Source organism: Aethalodelphis obliquidens, unplaced genomic scaffold, assembly GCF_003676395.1.
Source record: "Aethalodelphis obliquidens isolate GAN/ISIS:26980383/991018 unplaced genomic scaffold, ASM367639v1 scaffold44, whole genome shotgun sequence".
NCBI classification, from domain to species: domain Eukaryota; kingdom Metazoa; phylum Chordata; class Mammalia; order Artiodactyla; family Delphinidae; genus Aethalodelphis; species Aethalodelphis obliquidens.
In genome coordinates this window covers 988,886-1,012,668 of record NW_020837988.1, presented here as the reverse complement: position 1 = coordinate 1,012,668, position 23,783 = coordinate 988,886, and the positions used below count along the sequence as shown (strand labels likewise).

At 40.8% G+C, this 23,783-nt stretch overlaps 1 protein-coding gene across 26 annotated transcripts in view; it reads right to left on the bottom strand.

Annotated features, from left to right (window-relative positions):
• Positions 1 to 23,783, bottom strand: part of CEP112 (centrosomal protein 112) — a 422,076-nt gene that overhangs the window by 336,618 nt on the left and 61,675 nt on the right. For all 26 annotated transcript variants that reach the window (XM_027080441.1, XM_027080442.1, XM_027080431.1 and 23 more), the window contains 4 exons: positions 14,658 to 14,744; positions 12,004 to 12,103; positions 9,171 to 9,289; positions 2,904 to 3,047 (listed from right to left, as the gene is read on the bottom strand). In XM_027080441.1, coding sequence (XP_026936242.1) covers positions 2,904 to 3,047; positions 9,171 to 9,289; positions 12,004 to 12,103; positions 14,658 to 14,744 — 450 coding nt within the window. The remainder of the gene's footprint in view (positions 1 to 2,903; positions 3,048 to 9,170; positions 9,290 to 12,003; positions 12,104 to 14,657; positions 14,745 to 23,783) is intronic.

Sequence of the window (23,783 nt, the reverse complement as noted above, 5' to 3'; positions counted from 1 at the left end):
TCCTCACTATTTAAAGTATAATTGATCCCCACAGGGATCTGGTCTTCCAGCTTTTCCCCAATACACCTTAGAATAATGGATAAACCCAAAGGACATGAGCTCACAGTACAAAATAATTAGACACCTTCAGACAACTATGAAAGAAAGCCAGCAATACATGTATATATAAATAATAAAATATATAGCAACTATATACAATGTAGTAATATGTAATATATAATATTCTGAAGGCAAATAATTAAACAGATGGACCAAGAATTTCAAATAAGCCTAATAAGCATATTTAAGAAGATAAAGAATATATTAACAATGTGAAAAACAGGAAATTCCTAAAGAAGATAAAGGAGGAGGAGGGGAGAAAGAAAAACCAAATTAAAATACTGGACATGAAAACAACAACAATAATTTAAATAAAAGGTGTAATAAATACAATTAGATATAAAATAAATACAGCAGAAGGAAATCTACTAAAAAATTAATTGGTAAGAATAAGATCAGAATGGGAAACTATCCTAGGAGCAGAGGATAGGAAGAAAATACAAGGAGACAGAAAACATAAAATAAGACCCAAGGAGTAGGAAGGATAGACTTTTTTGAAGAAATAATGTATATAAATTTATCGGAATTAAAGGAAAATGAAAAACATAAATTTGAAGGGCTCAAATAATGCCCCCAATACTCACACCTAGAGACACTGGAGTGACATTTAACACAGATAAAAATCAAAGGTATTTGCTGATGTTTGAAACTGCTTGTGTCCTTCCCTTGAAAACCGCCTTAGGCCACGCTTTTTCTCAGTTTATCTCTTAGTGTTGCTCCACTGTCTTCTGGCATGGAACGCTGAGGTGAAGAAATCTGAGGACAGCTTAGCATTTTTCCCCTCATAACAAGCGACCTGATTTTTTGATGCTTTCTCTGCGGTGGAAAGTGGGGAGAGGGTTACAACCTGGCCCCTCATGGGCCCCCCCAAGGACATGCTCTCTGCACACAGAGAGATGCTGCGCTAAGAAATCCCAGCTGTGCCCCCGTGTCCTAATCCAGAGGCTGCCGTTCCCTCCGGAGGGTAACCTCCTATCTTCCGCTGAGGCGGGTGAGAAGCAGGCCCACGCTTCACGATGTGGGGGAGAGGATGTAAAGAGCTGGCTGGTTTTTGCTGTTAATTTTTTCATTAAAAAAGTTTTGCTATGGGACATTTCAAACGTACAAAAGTAGGAGGAATGGTATAAAAAGCCGGCTTGTATTCCTCACCCCAATCTCACATCTAGCTGCATCTGAAACCACCCAGCTCTCCATGTGCTGAAGCAGCACCTGCACCCCGTCTTCCCGAGGTGAGCAGTACAACAGGTTCTGAGCCCCGGCAGGTCCACGTATAACTCAGCTTGCTTCTTAGATTCCCCAATGCCGACGCAGGGTCCTGCTTTCTTGAACCGGCTGGGTCAGTGTCAGCTCATCCATCGCCTTTCCAACTCCAGAATCTTATTGCCCTCACACTCTCTTTGTCCTTCTGGCTATGCCTTTTCCTTTATCCCTTTACTACCATTTTTGTGGGAGGGAATGGAGGCCAACACCAAGTTCAACCTGCCATCTTTGAGCAAACATTGATTAACTTCTTGAATTGAGTACTTTCTCATGTATATGGCTCTCTTGATTACTTTTCTTGTATGTTACATTTTCAAAGACATTAACAATTATCTATTTCAAAGACATTAACAATTATCTATTGAGCTCTTATTAAATAACTTATGTATATTAATTTATTTAATATTTTCAACGACATGTATTACACTTTACTACTACTGTTACCCTATCTGACAGATGAGGAAACTAAACATCTGAAGAGCTCGCATGGCACTCACGGCTTTAAGGATCTGGGATTTGAGCCCGAGACCTAAAGCCCAGGCCCCAGATCACTGTGGATCCTGCACCCCATTTCTTTAGCCCTCTGCCACAGGCCCTTCAGCTGGCCTAGGGTCTCCAAGACAAGCCCCGGTAATGGACTCTTGCTCAAATTCCACAGCTTTAAATTCAAGGAAGCACTTTGGACCAAGCCAGGCTGGCCCGGGTGAGCTGAGTGGTCAGGGAAGGACACAGGGCTCCATACACCACGAAGTCGTATCATATATCAGAAACAAGACTGACAAGGTGCACTTGCCCCAGACGTGAGGAGCCCTGGCCCAGGGGCCCCTGAGCCCGCCTGCCCCTCAGCCCACCTGCCCAGGCTTCTGTATCTCAGGAAGTCAGCTGAGCTTCTGAAGGCTGACAACATTCACACCCTCAGACCTACCCTCTGCAAGCAGTGCTCACTGAGGGGGCTCTCAGGGGTTCCCCGTCTTCCCTTGGAGAAAGTTACTGTCTCCTGCTGTGCACTACAGTGCCCTCCTTCTGCATCCTTTTCAGAAGGGGACTCTGGGGCTTACCCATGTGGTATCCGTGTCTGGCTCCTCGGTCAAGACAAATCTACTAAGAAAACCTGTCCTCAATCGCTCACACTACTCCTATCTCCAATTTGACTGTCTTCACACTAGCATGAGACGTTTTCAGAAAAACAATCAAGTCTTCAGTTAAAAAGACTGAAACAAACAATAAAACAGAAATAAAGCAAGAAAAGAAATTATCTCTAGGTTGAAAGTCAGCGAAGAAAACAAGAAGAAAGATTTGTTAAGGCTTCTGTGGGTTTAAAACAGTGGCATCAAACAATCCAGGGTGAAATCCCACGGCACACCTCAGAGAGACCGTCCACTGCCACGTGTAAGCCCGTGCCGAGTGGGAAGGTGAGATGTCTCCTGTTAATTCTGTAACATACTTATTTATGCACTGCACACATCCTGGAGGCATGGGGACATGGAGATGAACAGGACAGTTTATAAACACAACAAGAAAAGACCAAAAAAAAAAAGACTTACTGTGGCCTGTGTTTGTGCCACGTATTCGCCCTCCATTTTGGTCAGACGTACGTTTGTGTCCTCGAGCAGTTCTTGGATATTCTCAGTGTGCTGCTTTTGAAGTTCAAACTTTTCCTTCTCCATTTCTGCTACAGCATTGTGGAGCTACACGGTGAAATCAAAAACTGACTCTTGCACTACTATTATAGAATAGACTATTTTGCAATTCAGAAAAAAATGTTTTCCTATACTTCTCTATTTATTTATATGGTGACCTGAACAACAAAAGATATAAAACTCGTAAATAAACATTCAAAGTAAAGATACCACGTAAAGAGCATGATTAAGAAACAATTTTTTGTTTCCTTTCCTGAATTGAAAATTTTAATGGATAAACAAATAATTAAGGGAATTATCCACCTCAGGTACAAACAGTAAATAAATCAGACAGATAATACAATGCGTCAGCTAAACAACACTAGTATTAGCCTGAAATCAGAAAGCAGAAATATTTATAACATTGTTATTGTTTAGGAATATTATGTCACTGTCTGTATTTTCATCTTAGTTGCATGAAATTTTGCACAAGAGTAATGTTAAAAATGCTTTATCCTTCACCCTAACCCCCAATGAGAAACTATTTTTATCCATCCCATAACCTTTACAAAAGTGGACACAAAGATGGTATTTATAATCAACGAGAGTTCTCTAGGGAGAACTCTATGTCCTCATGCATACTGGTCTTTTTTTATGAAGATTATGTACACGTGTTTAAACGGATGAAGCTCTAAAATATCGATGTAACTGAGGTAAGGAAACCAAAGTTCAAAGGACAGGTTCCAAAGGGAGCTGAACACCTGTGCTCCCAGACTTGTGGGCGTTTGTTCACTTACTTTCGTGGGAGGGGAATTCAGAATCTAATTCCTCTCCCCTGTATCCAATCCCTGACTCATTCAAGGTTGGGTGGGGGGCAGGAGCCCAAAATAGTCTAAAAGATACATTTTACTTCCCATTCCTGAGTAGGCAGGACAGACAAGGGTATGACACATGCACAGAGACCTTATTTGACTAGGAAGATACTGGAGGGACAGGGAAAACCCGGAGAGATGGTGGAAACGAGAGGAGAAGACAGGCCATAACTACGCCTGTTAGTGGGAAGGGTCCCAGGAACTTTCCTTCTAGTTTCTGGCTGAACAGGAAGAGCAAGGATGGCTCAGTAACAGCCGTACGGAAGATCCTGGGGTTTCACAAATTTAACAAATGCAATTTTGACTATTTGTAAGTGGTCTCGGAAATCACTGATATGGTATATTTCTTTGCCAAGGTATACGTTTTAAACCAGTGTCATGGCTGGTATTCAGAAGTCAGTCACTTGTCTGGCACGTGAATGCAGCCAAGCCCACAGCGCCTGCATCTCAGAACTGCTCCGCAGCTGCTGACTGACGTGCACAGCAACACTGATAAAGGGTGTAGAGGAGTCACTTGGAAGGTTGCGGTGGTTTCTTCACGTGTGTGGTCCCCCATACGTCCCACGCCACACACCCCCTGAACGTCAAACCCCTGCTGTATGCAGGGGCCCGTGAGTGCAGTGCCTTCTCAGGGGCACCACCATCGCTTTCTGAGGCCGGTGCCTGCGGCCCCTGGGGCACGTCTGCAGTCAGTCTGAGCCCTTTATAGCTCACCCGGGGGTTTAGAGCGGAGCCCACAGGGTGAGAGCGCAGCCACAGCACAAGTGTGCTGGAACTTGCCTAGCCGTTTGAGGAGGGGACAGGCGCACTTGGCCTAGAGGTCTGACTGGGGACTAATCGCGCACTCCGTCGGCCCTGGGCAGCCACCAGGCGTATGCTCCGGACCATCCGCGGTGCTCAGGCCCCAACGTAAACGGTGTCGTCCAAAGAATACGGTCGGTCCTCCGCACCCGCAGGTCTCACATCCACGGACTTAGCCAACTAACTGCAGAGCGAATTTTGACTGCATCCATCCAACACATTTTATTAGCATCTACCATATATCAAGCAAATGCGTCATCGAGAGCTTCCCCAAGCCTAGCAATGAACTGGAGTCCAGGTCACTCGGCCCAGGGGCCTTCAGAGGGCAAACATTCCCCTGAGGCATAAACTGCTTAAGCAGCAAATATTATTAGGCACGTTCTAAAGTACAAACCTTGCTAAGCCATAGGATGCCATCGTGGCCCTGACAATAAGGGGATCTATAAACCCACAAGGAGGTATTTTAGCCAGGGCTTGGCAACGGGTTGAGGGGATGCAAAGGCCCTCTCAGTATCCTACAGATTGGTCTATAGCCTGGACATTTGACCATGTACTTGCCTCATGCCACAGGAGGCCTAGAGGAACCAGGAATCTGTCCAAACAGAAGAAAAAGTATCGTAAAAGCCAACAGGTTAATGGTGTAGCCGCTCTGGAAAACAGTATGGGAATTCCTTGAAATGCTAAACACAGAATTAGCACATAACCCAGAAATTCCACTCTTAATTATATACCTGTGATATAACAGAAATAGAAATATATATATATATATATATATATATATATATATATATATTTTGGTCTCTGCCCCCAGTTCCTGGCTCTGAGGTCCTATATCCCTTGGGATTTCCTGGGTGACAGGACTGTCTTTGGTTCCAAGGAGGTGACTCTGGGTGGGCTCTTGGGCAGCTTCAGGATGGGGGCTGGTCACCCGAAAGAACAAGCCATCCATGATCAGAAGCCGGGAACTTGCAGCACACCCCCATCCTCCAGGGATGGGACAGGGGCTGAAGATTACATTTATAGTCAATCATCCCCACAGGATAAAGCCTCCATAAAAATCCCAAAAGTACAGCGCTTGGAGAGCCTCCAGGTGGGTGAACAGCTGGTGCCGGGAGAGCAGTGTGCCAGGAGGGCGCGGGGAAGCTCTGCGCTCCGTCCCACATACCTGGCCCTGTGCATCTCTTCATCTGGCTGCTCACCTGCATCTCTTATTATATTCCTTACAATAAAATGGTTAACTGGTAGAATGTCAGTGAGTGCTTCCCTACGTTCTGTGAGCCATTCCAGCAAATCATGGAATCCAGGGAGGAAGTGGTGAGAACTCCTATGTATAGCCGCTTCGTCAGACGTACAGGCGACAACCTGGGACTTTAGACTGACGTTGAAGTGGGCGCACTCTTGTGGGACTGAGACCTTAACTTGTGGGATGTGATACTGATCCTAGGTAAATAGTGTCAAATTTAACTGAATTATAGGACATCCAACTGGCGTCAAAGGGAACTGCCTGATGTGTGCAAAGCCCACACATGTGGCGTCAGAAGTGCTATGAGGGGCGAGGAAAGGAAAATGCAGGCAGTGCTTCTCCCACTTCAGGAGCCAAGACAAATGAAAACACAGGCCACACAACAACCTGTGCACAAATTTTCATATAAGCATTATTATCCAAAAAGTGGAACCAAATGTCCACCAACTGGTGACACGCGGTGCATCCACACAATGGAATATTATTTGACCATAATACGGACTGAACTACTGACTCATGCTACAACATGGAGGAAACTTAAAAACATTCTGATAAGTGAAAGAAGCCAGTAACAAAATGCCACGTATTGCATGATTTTATAGGCCAAAGTGTGGAGACAGAAAGTGGATGAGTGGTTGCAGAGGGCAGAGGAAGGGAACATGGGAAGAGAGTGACAGCGGGTACCAGGTATCTTCTGGGCTGACAGGAATGCCCTGAAAACCATACAGTGGTGATGGTGGCAGGACCTCATGAACAGACTGAAAACCACTGAACTGTACACTCTGAGAGGGTAGATTTTATGGCACGTGAGTCGTAACTCAATTTTTAAAAAGGCCCATAGATTACAAACAGCATGGCAGAGCCGGGTAACTGGCACAGTCTTGTGCAGCCAGTAGAAAAGTGTAAGAAGGGGAGCCGGATTGAGGCAAAGGAAGAGAGGCTTCGATGGTGACCAGCGTCTCAATCACAAAGAGCCTCGTAGCCCCAAGGGCCACTGGGAACCACTGGGGTGATTCACGGTGACGAGGAACACCAGATCTGTGTTTCAGAAAGACCGTCAACACGGCTGTATCATGGGGCACGGACTGCGGAGGTGCCGAGGGTCCAGTTATAGCGACAGAGGCCAGAGACACGATCTCCAGACCTAGGGGAGGGACAATGTGAATAAATCACAACAAATAGAACAGAAGTGCGAGTGATGAGGTGGGAGAGGTGAGGCGAAAGAAGAGCATGCGGCAGCCGAGCAGATGCCACCACCTTCGGGAACAGGGGGAAGGGGAACCTCGGGAGGAGGCTGCTTCAGCAGCGAAGGAAGAAGACGGAGTTTGGGGAGAATGATGGAAGTTAGATCACGGAGAGATCCATTTCTCCCCACAGCTTTATTAACGTCAGCAGCTTCACTCACATAGCATACAGAGCACCAATTCAAGTCAGACATTCAAGGGCTTTCTGTATATTCACAGACTTACGCAACCATCACCAAAATCCACTTCATCACCCCAGAAGAACACCTGTGCTCGTTAGCTATCATGTCCCTCATCTCTCCGCCTCTATAGATTTGCCTATTCTGAGCATTTAACACAGAGTCATAGAATTGGTCTTTTATAATTGGCTTTTTTCACTTAGCATGACGTTTTCAAGGTTCACCCATGTTGTAGCGTGTACCAGTCCTTCATACCTTTCCACTGCCCAGCAATATTGCATTGTATTAATATAGTACATTTTATTTATCCACTCAGCAGTTGATTTCTACTTTTTGGTTTTCATATGAATAATACTGCTATGAACATTCATGTATAACTTTTTGTGCAGACACGTTTTCATTTCTCTTGGGTATGTAGGTAGGAAAGGCATTGCTGCGTCAATCACAGGATAACTCTAAAAAAGCTAAAAAGGAGAGATCTTAACGAGGTAGTTGGATACCTGGGCCTTAAAGTGAGAAACGTAGGATGGAGAATTCTACGAGGGAGTACACACACACACACACACACGTATCACCTCACCTCGGCGGGACAGATACTTCACACTTTCTGAATGGATGACCGCAAAATCACAACCTACATCTATCCTCTGCTTACTCATTTTGGCATCTACCCTGCTTGCACCAGGCATTCACCTCTGCCCAGATTTACATGCGACTGTACTTCACAAAAAAGACCTTTCACCACATTTGCGGTGTTTCACATCCACTAATCACCGTGTTAACCGTAAGAAAGAGCTGCTGGTCCAGCTGAAAGCATAAAACATACCCTTGCGCATGGCAGGAGACAGAGACTCTTCTCTGCAAACACCAGACAACTTAAATTGGGGAAGAACAAACTAGGGGAAAGGGAGTCAGGGGCTACTATGAACACAATGGACCTGACGCAAGCAGAAGAATATGCCAAATTTATAGAAAAGATAAAACCACTCAAATGAAAATGCAACTAGAAAAGAGCTAAGTCTGCCCCTCTGAACACGGGCCCTTCCCAGGCTGGCACTGAAGCTGCCACAGCCAGGACAGATAAGTCCTGTGTCTGCCTGAGGAGGCATCAGAGCTCTCAGGAAAACAGACTGAACCCAGATTAATCGGGGACGATTAATCGGGGACTATCAATCGGGAGGAGGAGTTAACTGCAGACCTTTATCACAGAGCTCCTCAAAAGAAGTAACGTGCTTCTTTCCTCTTACATACGTACTGTGATGTCAACTAATGGCTAAGGGCTCCTAATGAAAGTACTGCACGTGACTATGTAAGACTCGTTCATAATGAGCATTTTTTACATTACTCTTGGCACTGCTGAATTTTATGAAAATATTTTTCGGAATTAAATGCTCCTCCAAGAATAAGCCATCCACTACTGATCTTGTTTACATCAAAAACAAATTTATGCTACAAATATTGTGTTACCTGAGATTTCAGAAAAGAAATGATCCAGGGCCTACATCCAAAGTTTAAACAGTTTAACTTCCAAAAACGACCTGCTGTTACATCCCTGCTAATTTTGCTTAAAATCTATTGGCTCTGACAAAAAATGCAGAACTTTAATTAAATTCAAAAATTCTTAAAAGTAACTTTTCTAAATGAAAACTAGTTTACAAACCATTAAAATTCCAGAAAAAATATACCAAAACACGAACAGCTATTTCCAGTTAGTCTAGAATATTAAGTTATTTTTATTTTTTCAAACATTTCTGTATATTTTGTGAACACCCATTATTTTTATAATTAAATTTGTTCCGTTAAAGTATAACCCTTTATATTTTTCCGTAACTATTTTATTTTATGTGGCTTACCTTTTTTTCCCAATCATTATTCAGAGATTCTGTACTTTGTTCACATATCTTTTTTAACTCTGCAATCTGGTTATCTTTGGTCTCTCTGATAACTTGACATTCACGTACAAGGGTCTGAACTGTCAAAAATGATGAAAACATAGTTAAACCAATTCTAGCTGCCACGTTAATTAAGAGTCTGATGATAATAAAAACATAGTGTACCAGTTAACAGATCATTCCATTTCCCTCCAAGTCTTATCCGTTCTCTCCCCTAAAATCTCTTACTCTTTCCTCTCTTCTTCTCATTTCCACTACCACAGCCTTGGCTGAATCCCCCGTTACTCACTCCCTCGACAATGTGTGCTGGCCTCGGTACCATTCCCCTCCAGTGGATCCTCCGCCGCTGTGAAGAGGTCTTCCTACGGTGCAGATCCCATAGCGCCACCCCCAGACTTAGAATCACCCCGCAGCTCCCCTCCCCTACAAGACGGCGGCCAAAAACCTCTGGTGTGAGAACAGCTCCTCATGATCTGGCTGCTTTCTGGCCTCATCTTTTGCCACTTCCATATGTTTAAACTCATAAACGTACCAGCCCATCTGCAGATCCCCGAGCCCGTGTCCGCTCCTGCATCGCTGCCCAATGCGATCACTGATCTACCTGGCACGCCCCAGCCTCCCCTGCTGCAACACTGCGCATCTTTAGTCTCAGCCCGAGTCGCGCCCTCTTTATGGAACGTTCGCCAACCAGGCTCCTCCTCTTGCAGGGGCAGAAAGAAGCTCCTCTTTATTCCCCGTGAGCCTCATAGATTTCTCCTCTAAGTCACTTATTACATTATGTGTTATAGTGGTTTACTTGCTTATTTCCTGAGGAGAAAGATATTTCAACTTTTTATCCACAGAGCAAAAGAGTGGCACAGAGGCAAGTACTCCCAACTATGTGTACTGAGTGCACAGATGAAGGGCCGTCATTACAACATGCTGCTGCTGGACACACTAAAATCGCTGCCAAAGTTTGGGTGACTAAAACAAAATACGCTTTAAATTATATAAAAGATTTCCCTTATAAATCATTTAAATTTCTACCTTTTTCAAAATGCTTTAAACTGTCATTGATTCAAGTGAAAATGTGTTTAATATATTCATGTCATCTGGATGGCAAAATAAATTCAGCTGTGTATCTGCTTGAATGCAGTATTTCCTTAGCTTCCTGAAGGTTTTTATTCACTTACTTCAAGATAGCAAAATTTTCATAAACATTTACATAGAAATTTCTTTCACTCTTATATCTCAACTGTGCAACAAATAAGGTGAGAAGAAGAATCCAAGTTAACCTAATATTGGTCTAATAGCACCTACAACATTTTACTTCACAATTCTAAAATTAAAACTAAGCCCTGTTTGCAAGTCAAAAAGCCTTAGGAAATAATATTTTTAAACCTTAGGCATGTTTAAACTGCCTGGTTTGAATCAGGGTAAAAAACGAAAACCTAGAAATAAATTTTAAATATTTTTGTAGCCACTGGAATTTGGAGCGGCTCAAGGAAAACCTCTCCACTTCCCTCTTACTCATCACCGACCTCTTACCATTCCCCAGACCCTTCACAATCTCTTCTTCCGTCCCATTCTCACTACTCCCACTGCCATCGTTCAGATATTCTGGGTCCTCATCATCTTACACACAGAATTCCAGAAGCATGGAAGCATAACATCCTTGAGCTGAAGGGACTTCACGTGTATTACTTATCTAGTGGCGCCATTTTGTAACGAGTAAGCCGAGGCGCAGAGACTTGCTGAGGGGACACAGCAGACGCTGAGGAGCAGGTCTGGGGTTAGAGACCAAGTTTCCTAATAAGCGGGGTGCTCGCCTCTCTCTCCCTCTCCCCCTCCCTCTCTCTGTCTCTCTCTCTCACTCCATTCTGCCTCTGACTATTATAACAGACTGGGAATTGGCCTCAGCATCTTTCACACGCCCACTGTTACCAGACTACTCCACCCAAAATATGAGGTCCTAAAACTCACCTCTCAAAAATCTTCTCTGACTCCCCAGCATCTATGGGATAAACTTGAAACTTCTAAATCTGAAATTCAAGGTCATGCTTAGGTCACGCCAAGTCACCTATCTTAATCTTTTTCAGTCTGTCTCTTAATGTATAGGATCTCCACTCTAGATACATGGTTTTGCAGCATCCCCTCCACAACTTACCAATATCACATTCCTATCCCAGGACTTGGAACTCTTCTCTCAACTAATCCAATCTTACAAAATATTTTCAGCACTCTCCCTAATGACTGTCTGTTGCATTTCAATGTTTCAACCTATAGTCATAGTCAATTTAACACTTGATTACATGCTTTCTTTTCCTTCATAATGAAAGTGTAAATGGGGAATACTTTTTAAATGTTTGTTCTGTCGATCACAATACTAGCATATACTGTAAGGCATAAAGATACTTAATGGAATGAATTTTATTAGACCAAAAGGAGTAATTTCTCTAGACTTCCTTGTGAAAGCCAGTAAGTTCTAATTCTATGACTGACCTATGGCAGCTCCAGCCCAGTGAAGAGGGAGAGAATTAAGAAGGAGTAACAGTTACAGACTCTTCCAAATCTTTAACCAAACCAACCACCATTGCTACCACACACACACACACACACACACACACACACACACACACACACAGAGTTTTTCTTAAGTCCCGTAGAAGCTCACATCAACAGATCGACTGATGGAAACCCACATACACATTCCCTTCTCATACTACAAAAGGTCAGAAATAAAATTCTACTTTATACAAGAACTAAAATAAGATGGAAGTGTTATTAAAAGGTTTATATAACAATACAACATCACCTTTCTTTTCAAGTTTTCTAATAGTCTCCTCCGTTTCATTTTGTTTCTTTTTGTATAAAGTTTTCATTTCTTCTATTTCATTATTCTTTCTTTCTAAAATCTGCAAATGAATTTAAAATATTTTAGTATACAATATTGTTTTATATATGGAACACATAATTTTTTTTAAAAATAGCACAATATTTTTGCAAGTCTATCTCAGCTAATCCCATAAATGGCTTCCCAAAAAAGATGAAAAAATTATACTTTAGTGCATTGACAAAATATTAACTACACTAGAATAACTGATTACCGAAAGACATGTTATCTGCTTTGAATTTTCATGTACCAATTCTTAAGGAGACCGTAAATGATAAATTAGGTGATTCTCTAAAATATACTTCAGAGGTTAAGCCGTCACAAACTAGCAGAGAGAAGCCATCAGAAACTTGATATGTTGATACAGTACAACTCACCTCCCCACCACACTGGGATAGAACATCTGCAGACACGCACATCCCTGAACCCTCCCACTAGTGTCCTTCTATCACTTTCACGCACAATAACAAGAATTCCCAGACAGGTGGGAACACGTGATGCAACAGGCTTCTTTTATACTTAGTTCTGCTACTGGGAATCAAAAAAGTCAGCTCAAAATATGTCAAAAATTGCATGGATATTTTACATCCTTAATTTATATTGTGTCAGAAGTTTTTAAATGAATCATTTAATAAACTTAATTATGATTATATGCTTCTAAGTACATCTACACGCAAAAAAAAAAAAAAAAAAAAAAAAAAACTAGAGAATAACCAAAGAGTAAGAAAGTTTGCAAGCAGAAAAAGAAATGTACTAACCAAAGGGAAAAAAGAAAACCAAATTGAGGCAGAAGTACGAATATCCACTTTTCTTGTGGTTGAGGTATATTTCCTATATACCCAAATTCAGTTTTTTAAAAAAGGTTATTCACCAATGTCTAACCAACTTTTTCTTAGTGCTTTTATTACCAGCATTTTACTTCACCTTTCACTGTTTTAGTCCCACCTCTAAGAATGATTGGTAAATAAGAAAAGGAGATAGTTTGAGCCCAATGTCCATAAAGAAGGTATGCAAACAGATAAAACACTCCCGATTTTATTCCTTCCCAATTCCTAACACTTAGAAAATGGCATACATGCAACAAACTGATGAATATCCTTTCCAAATCTAGCATGAGGTCAAGGATTTTATTTGTATTTTACCTGGCATTTCAAACTAGTTGCATTGCTTTCTTTTTTCATGCAGAATTTATTTTAAAAGAGAAATTCCTGGAAAGGATTCTATTATTAAATGTTTTTCTTACAACAGAGCTTTGTAACAGACATACCAAGAAGCCTATTTCAAATTCTATTACCACGATTTTCCCAAATATATTTCTATATTTATTTATGTTATACATCAATAGGTTCTATTTCATTTGGACATATACATATGCTATATTGAAATTATATTACTGAATCTCTAACAACATATCCATGAAAGAGAACTGTTTTTCTTGAACCATTTAAAGTAAAGTAAAATACTAGTAAGAGCAGAAAGCAATATTTGCCTTTAAAATTTGAATGGAAAAGAGGAAAGGAGAAGGAAAAGGATTCAATATTTTTTCTCTTTCTAATTTTCAGCCAGTGGTTTCCGTCTTGTTGCTCTGAAAGAAGGTGAGCCAAACACGCACCTGACTAAATACTAGCATGTTCTCAGCTCTACGGAAGCACGGGCACTTGATGCTGTGGCCTCAGCTCCCTGTCTCCACCTTTGTCACTTAACTCTGTGAAGCAGGGTCACAGGCTGAGTTCCAAAACAGACAACACCAGGCTTCCATCTGGATCAATTTTCATGAGTTACAAATTCATACATCATATATTAAAATTATACATTATATACCATTACATTTTTAAAATCAATACTAAAATATAGTTATAAATTCAAATTCAATGTACAATAATTATAAATTGATGACTTTTGCTGTGCTCATTAAGAAGAAAAATTATACTTCAAAGTACAAATTAAAATACCGTAAGGCATAAAGCCCAACGAGCTACTGAAAAAAAAAGCCTACACTGGCATTACAGTGCACGCAGTCTATACCAGAGAGAACTAAATACAAGGGTTTCTTTTTAAATTAAAGGGGAAATTTTAGGGACTTCTCTGGTGGTCCAGTGGTTAAGACTCCGCACTTCCAATACGAGGGGCGCGGGTTCGACCCCTGGTCGGGGAGCTAAGATCCCACATGCCGTGAGGTGTGGCCGTAAATAAATAAATAAAAAGAAAGGAATTTTAATTTGCCAGAAACTGAACGAATCTTAGACCAAAACAAACTCTAGCATTTACAGTTGATGACTTATTTCAGCCTTTATGAAAGGTAATGACAGAATGTAAAGGACTGTAAGAAGACCAGCCTTCCATCGATAGATAAAGAAGAACTAAAAGGTCATGTAAACTATAAGGATTTACATAAATGCATCTGTTTAGCAAATGAAGTTTAAAGATCAACTTTTGCTAGGATATTAATTTAGCAAATCCCATTTATAAGACAGACTCCCATAAGTACACAAGTAAGTGGATGGATGGATGGTCACAAGACCTAGAGTATTTCAAATATTCAATATCAATCAAATAATGAACTGCACACACCCTACCTTCTGAACATCAGCGTCATGCTTCTGTTGCAGTTTAAGTTTCTCTTCATGATATTGAGCTTCCATCATTTTTGTTTTCATGTCCAACTTCAAGGAAAATATTTCAAAGGTGTGATTAATTTACTTTTCCCTTTGGCAAAAATACACAAATTAAAATAACTACCTATATGAAAGAGAGTATCATTTTCCACCTTTACCTTATAGCCACTAGTCCAGCAATCGTACTACATATACCAATATGTTGGTTACATTCTTTGATTACTTCTAAGCTAATTAAAAGTCTTTTGAATAAATCTCACTTGACAGGCAAAAGTGAAAATACCGAACTCAGATTCGTCAGTGATCCCCAGTCCACTCCACCGCCAAAAAGCAGTCATTTTAAAGCGGTATTTTGCTAAACCCACTGGGTATTTTAGCCTTTGTTTATTATTTTTCAATTGAGTAAGTCTCTATTCAACTTCTTACTTTTTTCTTTTCTCATATCTACGTACTCATTTCTAAATGCTCTTATTTACCTCTATACTTAAATATAACAATTTGTGAAAGAATGTCCATATAGGCATATCACTGATAATGCACATATTTTCCAGTTCTCCAACTCCGACTCCCTCAGGGCAGTGACTTCATCTCTTTCCAGCGTCCGTCAACAGCTCCTAGCCTCCTAGACTCCTCAGACTGACCCCTGGCCCACCAGTGTTCTGAGCAAAGCCAGCAAAATGTAACCAACACGTGTTAATGATAATGAGTGCATCCTAGGATTAAAAGAGTAATAGTGACGGGTTTTAAGAAGAACAACAGAAAACTGATTATCTCAAATGTGAAAGTATTTGACCTGATTCCTTACTATTTAAAAGAGTATGTACATTGGAGTCTGACAGGCCTCATTTTTAACTCTAATTCTAATCCCACTAGACATTAACTGTGGTGACTTTGGGCAAGTCACCATTCTGAGATTCTATTTCCTCTTCTAATAGTTAAGGATAATTATCTTACCTCAGTGAGTTGTAAAAATTATATTCAATGACATCATTTAAGTAACCACAGTCAGTACAATGATTGGTACAAAGTAGGTATGCAAAAAAAATTAGTCTACAACCTTCAGGAAATTTTGCTTTTAAAATATTAGAAACGTACTGTCAAAACATTTTCTTGAAAATTTTTGAAACATACTTCATATTTTTCAATTACTGTTTTAAATAATGATAAATGTGCATAATCAAATAAACATATCAAAATGAAATTTTAAAATTTTACAAACAAAAGCTAACATAACATAAATTCTTGGCATTTGCGACAACATGGATGGACCTAGAGGGTATTAACGCTAAGTGATATAAGTCAGACAGAGAAAGACAAATACCCTATGATCTCACTTATATGTGGAATCTGAAAAACAAAACAAATGAACAAACATGACAAAACAGAGTCATATATACAGAGAACAAACAGGCGGCTGCCAGAGGGGAGGGGATCGGGGAGGAGAGAAATAGGTGCGGGAGATTAAGAGGTACAAACTCTCAGGTACAAATAAATGACTTAAGGGTATGAAAGGTATGATGTGGGGAATATAACCAACAGTTATGTAATATTTTTGTATGCTGACAGGTGGTCACTAGACTTATCATGGTGATGACTTTGAAATGTATGTAAGTATCAAATCGCTATGCTGTGTACCAGGAACCCACATAGTGCTGTGGGTCAATTATACTTCAAAAACAAACAAACTCATAGAAAAAGAGATCAGATTTGTGGTGACCAGAGGTGGGGATGGGGGGAAGGAGGGCTGGAGGAAGGTGGGTGGTCAAAAGGTGCAAACCACCAGTTACAAGACGAACAGCTGTCAGGGACGTAGTGAGCAGCACGACAAACAGAATGGACCCTGCTGTGCGCTAACTGCAGGTTGTTGGCAGACTGAACCCTAAGCACTCCCACAGGAGGAAAGCAGTGTTTCTGTCTCTTTAATGTGTCTCTGTGAGATGACGGATGTTCACTGCGCTTGCTGTGGTCATCGTTTCATAATGTGTGTAAAAGGCGAATCATTATGCTGTGTGCCTTACGCTCACACAGTGTGGTGTGCCAATTATATCTCAATAAAACTGAAAGAAAAATAATGAACGTTCTGAGCGGCAGACAGGGAGGGAGCTGTCCGGTTACTACGCAAAAGGACGCAATTCTGAACATTTCCATCCTCTGGCTTCTAAGTCACGCAATAGTCCTTCCTCATTTTAGCAGAAAGGATGCTGGGTGATCCACATCCACCTGAAGATCCTCAACAGAAGCACTGGGGGTCTACTGCAGAGGAATCGAACTCAAACAGCAACATGACAGAGCTGGGCAGATGCCGGAGACACAACTCACTGCTGCGTCTTTCCACAGCACCTCCCGGAGGGAACGCGTCAGGCCTCAGCTTCCGAGGTCCAGCCCTGAACACCACGTGACCGTGTGGCCACAGCCGACACCAGCACCTCCACCCGCTCTGCCTCAAGCTTGGTTGACGCGGCGAGGAACAGACGCCTGGCGCCTGCCTCAGGAATCCACTAGCTAGAGAAGAATCGTTCAGATTCTCGCTCTCAGCCAGTCAGCTACGTGGGGGAACAAACCCCAGTTCTCTAGGGGCAGCAGCCAAGAGAAAGCGGATGAATCCAGGAAACAGAAGAGAGCAAAGCAAATACACAAAACAGCAAAGACTAGAAGCCACGCAGCATCTGCAACAGGAAGGAAGCAGCTTCAGTGGTCTCCGTGAGACGAGCCTTACTTGAATTCAAAAGAATTTCTGTTCCTGTTTACTTTAGGTCACTTCACGAATCTCTGTTCTTGTGACCAAAGAGATCTATCTGAATTCTCTTTTTCTGGTTTAACTTTTTACTTTGGTGTAATACTAAACTTAAAGACAAGTTGCAGTAATAGCACAAGGAGCTCCTCTTTAGCCAGATTCACCAACTGTTTACATTTTGCTTCATGTGCTTCATCATTTTATACCTATATCAACATATGTATAATACAAATTATTCTCTGAACCATTTGTGAGGGAGCCAGAGACATCATCCCTAAAGACTTCAGTGTATGTTTCCTTAAAACACAGACTGTCTTTTATAACCACAGCCGTCTCGTCAAAATCAGGAAATGTAACATTAACACAATAATATTATCTGATATACAGTCTAGAGTCGAGGTTTATCAGTTATCACAACAATGTCATTTATATCTATTTTCTTCACAATCCAGGATCCAATCCAGGATGACACATTGCCACTAGTTGTCACATCAACGTATCTCCATTAACTGGGAAAAGCCTTTCTTTGTATTTCTTGACCTTGACATTTCTGGAGAATACAGCCAGTTATTGAGTGTCCCTCAGTTTGGATTTGTCTGATGTTTCCTCATGATTAGTTAGACTTAGCAGATTTTGGCAAGAATGACACTAAAGTGATGCTGCATCCTTTTTCATTCCATCTTATTAGGAGGTCGGTTTGTCCCAATATTGCCTTTGTAAGGTTTAATAACTTGGTTAAGATAGTGAACACCAAGTTATCACAAGGTGGTATGATAGAGAAAGTTTCTCTACTGACATCCTTAAAAAAATTTTTTTTTACTTAAAAAGAGTATCTCTTCCCTTGATCCCGACACCACAGAACAGCTCTATCTTTCTGCCCTATACTCTACGGCATGATTCATGATAAATCATCAGAATTACAACCTGGAAACAATCTAACTAGTATAGTATACAAAGGCAATACAGGATACAGGATGTAGATATAACTCTACATGTAGACAGCTACACATGTGTGTGTATCTTTATACACACACCCACAGGTGTACGGCAAAGACATTAAACAGCCTTGCTTAGTTTAGTTTAACACAAAAGACTGAAATTGAAAGACTGAAATTGAAAGACTGACTCTAACACTTCTAACTTGTTTGACCTCCAAGTAACTCTGATTACAAACAACATTTCAGTTTTCCTTACTGAGCTCAGAATATATGCTATCAGTTTCAGACTTAAGAAGAAGGGAGATCTACTTCGGGCTGTAACGGAGTAACTAGCACCGACCTCACCTCCCACTGTTAATAGCCATCGAACAGGATACAACTTGTGAAGGAACCATTCTCCGGCATCATGAGCTGCGGTGCAGTAAATCCTGGCGTCCTCCTAGGCTGAGCCCCACTGTCACTCAGGCTCTCTGCACAGACACAACAGCCAAAGCCCAGCTGGAACTGCAGCCCTACTGAACCAAGATGGCAAAGGCAAAGAAACGACTGAGCCTCAGTGACAGAACCTTCAGTGTCGGGCTAAGGCAGGGGGAGCCACGACGAGTGTGAGCACAGAAGCCCCTCGTGAAGCAGTGCGGAAGAAAAGGGGGCGCTCTCCTGTCCCATTTTAAAGTCCTTGCAGACCTGTTCTCACCTTGATAGCAAGCCTCTAATGCCAGAGAGGTCTGGGTTGGAACTGACGTATCCCTCTGGGCCATCTGCCCCCATCAAAAGTATTTTACCGTGAGAATCACTGGGACAAACACAAGAGGAAAGCCTCACCTCCCTGGACCAAGTCCCCAGGCAATACGACCAGAAGGTCCACCCAGACGGTGACTGGAACCACCCCAGGGCTAAACCACCTACTTCTAGAGAGATGGTGACAGCTCCACAGGGGTAACTGGGGGGTGTGACAAGCCATTCTACGGCAACCGGCTGCTAAAGCGAAGGAGCTGAAAGTGGGCAGCTTCGCTCTGAAGACGGCTTTCCCACGAGCTTTTTAAAAGATTTACAAAATCCATTGGGCCCCATTTTCTCTGAAGTATTTCCTTCAAAGAATAGCTCTGAGTTTGGACGTTCCTACCAAATGAATAAAGCTGATGAAAATGCTCACTTACTTCATGCAAAAGTATTTCCTTGGGTTTAAAAATATCCTACTTACAGTATAACTAATTAGATTTTAGGACTATTACCAATGTCATTTTACTCAACTGAATATTCACAAATTTTGGATTAAGGGTTTTTTTAAAGGAACTCTTACCAATCTATTCACACAGATAATCAACATTCCCTCTTACAGAGAAGCAGGTTTCTTATTCAAAATCCTACCTTTTACTATTACTAGTTTTCCATATGCAAGTTATGTTTAACATTTGAACTGAAATTAGCAGAAGGACAAAATAAAATAGCATAATAACCTTTAATGAGTTTTTAAGGAAAATAACGTATTAAAGTTACTTAGGAATCACTACACACTTTAAAATACCAAGGAACAACCTTCAATGTTATTTCAAGGCTTTAATGATGACCGACTACCTCAACCATGTCTAAAGGAACAAAATGTACAAAACAGCATGACTTATTTTCAGGCAAAGAATAACTCTACAACTTGACAAGTTTTAAACGATGTATAAATGTAGCCATTGTAATATCACTGAAATATTTCGTGTGCCTTAAATTGTAAGGCACAAAAGAAGGTCAAAGCATGACTGACGTCAACCATCTCTACTTCCAAAGTATTATCAGCAACACAACCCAATGATGTGTTTGCTTAGTCACACTTTCTACATCTCAACAATCATCACAGCAAATTACAGAAGAAGTGATTTATAAAATAATCATCACTCTACTTACTCAGATACCTAATTGTTATAATCATCTTTTTAGAGAATTCTATTAGTTACTAGTCAGAGGAAATTATGGTGTCAGTGACTAAGATTCTTCCTGATTAAAATCTCCAGTATCCTACTCTCAAAATGTTCATCTGTAACATTGCATAATGCCAAGTGTTATTCATTGTGCTTATGTATAAGCACAGCACAAATAACAATGTGTCTCCTTCTCTTGTTGTCTTAACACTGGGGCTTAGAGATGTATGAAATCTTCCTAAACAGTACCTTCTAATCTCCTCAGAACTCATCACATTAAGGGAAGAAGTGATATTTAAACATACAGAGTGTATGCTGGTATTTTCTTTTTTCTAATTTTTAAAATTTTGTTCATACGTGAACACAATTTACATGAAACATAGAGATAATCATATTACATACTGAGTTTCTGTTTATTTTGTTTAGCTCCTCTGTACTCCTTGGTATTCCTTTCCTTTTTCTATTTGATTCTCTCCCTCTCCTCCATCAACACCTGCATGGGGTATGGAATACGGACATTAACAATGGAGTATATTTCCGTAACTTCTGCCATGCTCAGAGAATCATATACAAATATAAAGGGGCAAAATGCATTGCACAAGTATGGGGGTTTGTGGCACAGACTAGGCGGATCCCCAGACATTTATTTTCCTCTTCTTCCTTTGGGGCCTCACTAACACCACCAAACGGGCTGGGCAGATGGCTGCTCCATATGTAAGTATGGTCAAGGGGGATGATGGGACAAAAATGATGCAGGCAACCTTGATGGACATATTTTTTAGAAGTGGCTTTCTCTCCATCCTCTTTCTTTCTGAAAGATCACGCTTAAGAGATAAGGCATTGGTGAGCAACCGAGACCTCAGATGCAGAGACTGAAGCTGTGTGCTGAGGACGGAGAGGTTCCCCACCAGCCTGGGTCCCTGATGACATCATAGAGCAGCACACTCCCCACACACCCTGCACTGTCGTATGACAGCTAAGTAAATTCTCTTCTTTAAACTGTTATACCCTTAGCAATATATAATAATATATGTTATACCCTTAGCAATATATAATTTTTTTATTATGAATGTTTCACACACAAAAATACATGTTTCCTGGGCTTCCCTGGTGCGGGAGTGGTTGAGAGTCCGCCTGCCGATGAAGGGGACACAGGTTCGTGTCCCGGTCTGGGAAGATCCCACATGCCGTGGAGTGGCTGGCCTGCACGTCCAGAGCCTTGCTCCACAACGGGAAAGGCCACAACAGTGAGAGGCCCGCGTACCGCAAAAAAAAAAAAAACCAAAAAACGCATGTTTTCTATACCTTACTTTTTTCTCTCTGAACCATATCTCATGGAAATCACTCTAAAAACACCTGCTACAGTACTTTTCATTCTTTTAAATAGCTACCAACTATTCCTTAATGAGGAGAAAACAAAATTTGTTCAACCATATCCTCCTTAATGTATATTCACTTTATTTTCAGTCTTTTTCCACTTCAAACAACACTGCAAAACATTCTCACATATGAGTCCAACACACTTGAATTTTGATTTCTACAGGGTGGATTCTCAAAAGACATGCCAACGATTCAATGGTGGCTGTATCTTAATAGGTTTTGCCCTCTGTTATAGGCAAATTCACATTTCCACCAAGAGTAGATACCTCACTACTACTCTAAGTTGCACTTCCCTGAAAACTACTGTGTGTCAGCCCCTTTTCCCATGTTCTGGGGCCTTATGAATCTGGTCTTCTATGAAATGCCCTTTCACAATTTTAATCCACGCTTCTGTCTGTCAATCAGTAAAACCTGGTATGCTGTACACATTAAGACACAGTCTGTCTCAAATATTTTCCCCAAATCGATTATTTTTCTATTGATCTTTTGTTGTATTTTTTTACCTTACAAAGCCTTTATTTCACTTGAGTCAAATATTTCTATCATTTCTTTTATACGTCCTGGGTTTGGAAAGGTATTCGGGTTAGAAAGATCTTCTGATGTCAAGATTTTTGCTGTTTTGAAGCTTTTTTTGTCTGGGCCTCTATAGGTTAAAGGTACATCCAGAATTTGTTTTTGTTTATTTTTGTTTTTAGAGGAGAGGACCCAATTTTATTTTCTTCCAAGTAAATGAAAAGTTGTACCAGGATCATTTACTAAATAAAAGTCTGTTCTCAATGTATTGACAATGAACTTTGTTACTACTTTTTTATTTTTACGGGGATTTGATTTTTTTCTTGGAATATTCTTTTTGGTTTTAACCATGTCGGGACTGCCTAATAAAAGCAGTTGAGAAGTATTCCCTCCTCCTCCACAATCTCAAAGAGCCTGTGTAATACTGGAAAATAGTTCTTCCTTAAATGTTTCCTTACAGAAATACGTAGTTGTAAAGTGGAGTATTTTAGTACCCTTTCTGAATAATTGTAGATATTCTTTTTAAGTAAACCAACACTCATAAGTGCTAGGTTTTTAAAGTTACTTGCACTGTAGAATATGACGCTTTTCACACTGTCACAGTAGTTCTGTTGGTCTGTCTTGAACTTGGAATGGCTCTTTTGCCCATGCGTGATTTTATAACATCATCCATTACTCATTTGGAAAACATCAGTTCAATGAGTTATAGAGATTTCCAAATATTGAAAATTTCATTACCTAATATAAAAACTTCACACTGTTTCACGTCACCACCGATCTCACTGGAAAGGTCTTAGTATTGGAAAGTTCTTGAGCTCACAGTGACTGATACAAGGTTGCCAAAATTCTAATTTGTATTAAAAGGTCAAATTTTATCACCAGCAGCAAATATGGTCAGTTGTTTTGCTTAAAGTGACAGGCTCAATTTGTTCATTTTTGAGAAAATGTCTGACACTATCCAAGTCCAAAGAACCATATTTTGTCCCTCGGTCATTCTTTCAAATAAAAATGATACTCCCCGAGAACAGCAGCTACTGCAATTCATAAGTGACAAAAAGCACACAAGCGTTTTGTATCTGGCACGTGGATATGCACTTGGATATGAACCATAAGTTCTTTATACATGGCTCCATTTCGTCACTCAGATATCCAGAAGATGCATGTTTGAGGTACGAGATTTAATAAAATTAATAATTTTCTACTTGCTTCATCGAGGATATTCTTAAATAAGATTGGTAATTTTTTCCCTGTGAGCATGTGACAGTGAAGAATATGCCTACCAGTACAATTTGGCGCCACTGCCTTGATGTGGGTTAGGATACAGTTTTACCCAGCGCTGTGCTTGCAACATCAATGCAAGTGTCAATACAGTAAAAAAATAAATAACATTTTAAAATTATTACAAAAATAATTTTGACCTCATAGACCTCATGAAAGAGTATTGGGGACCGCAGGGTTCTCAGCCCACACGCTGAGAACCACTGCCCTAGAGAAACTCTTGTACATGTGTGTCAGGAAACATGTACAAGATTGTTCACAGGGTTATTGTTTGCAAAAGTCAAAAATTAGGATAGATTCATCGACAAAATGGCAAGAAACTGTGGAAGATTCATTG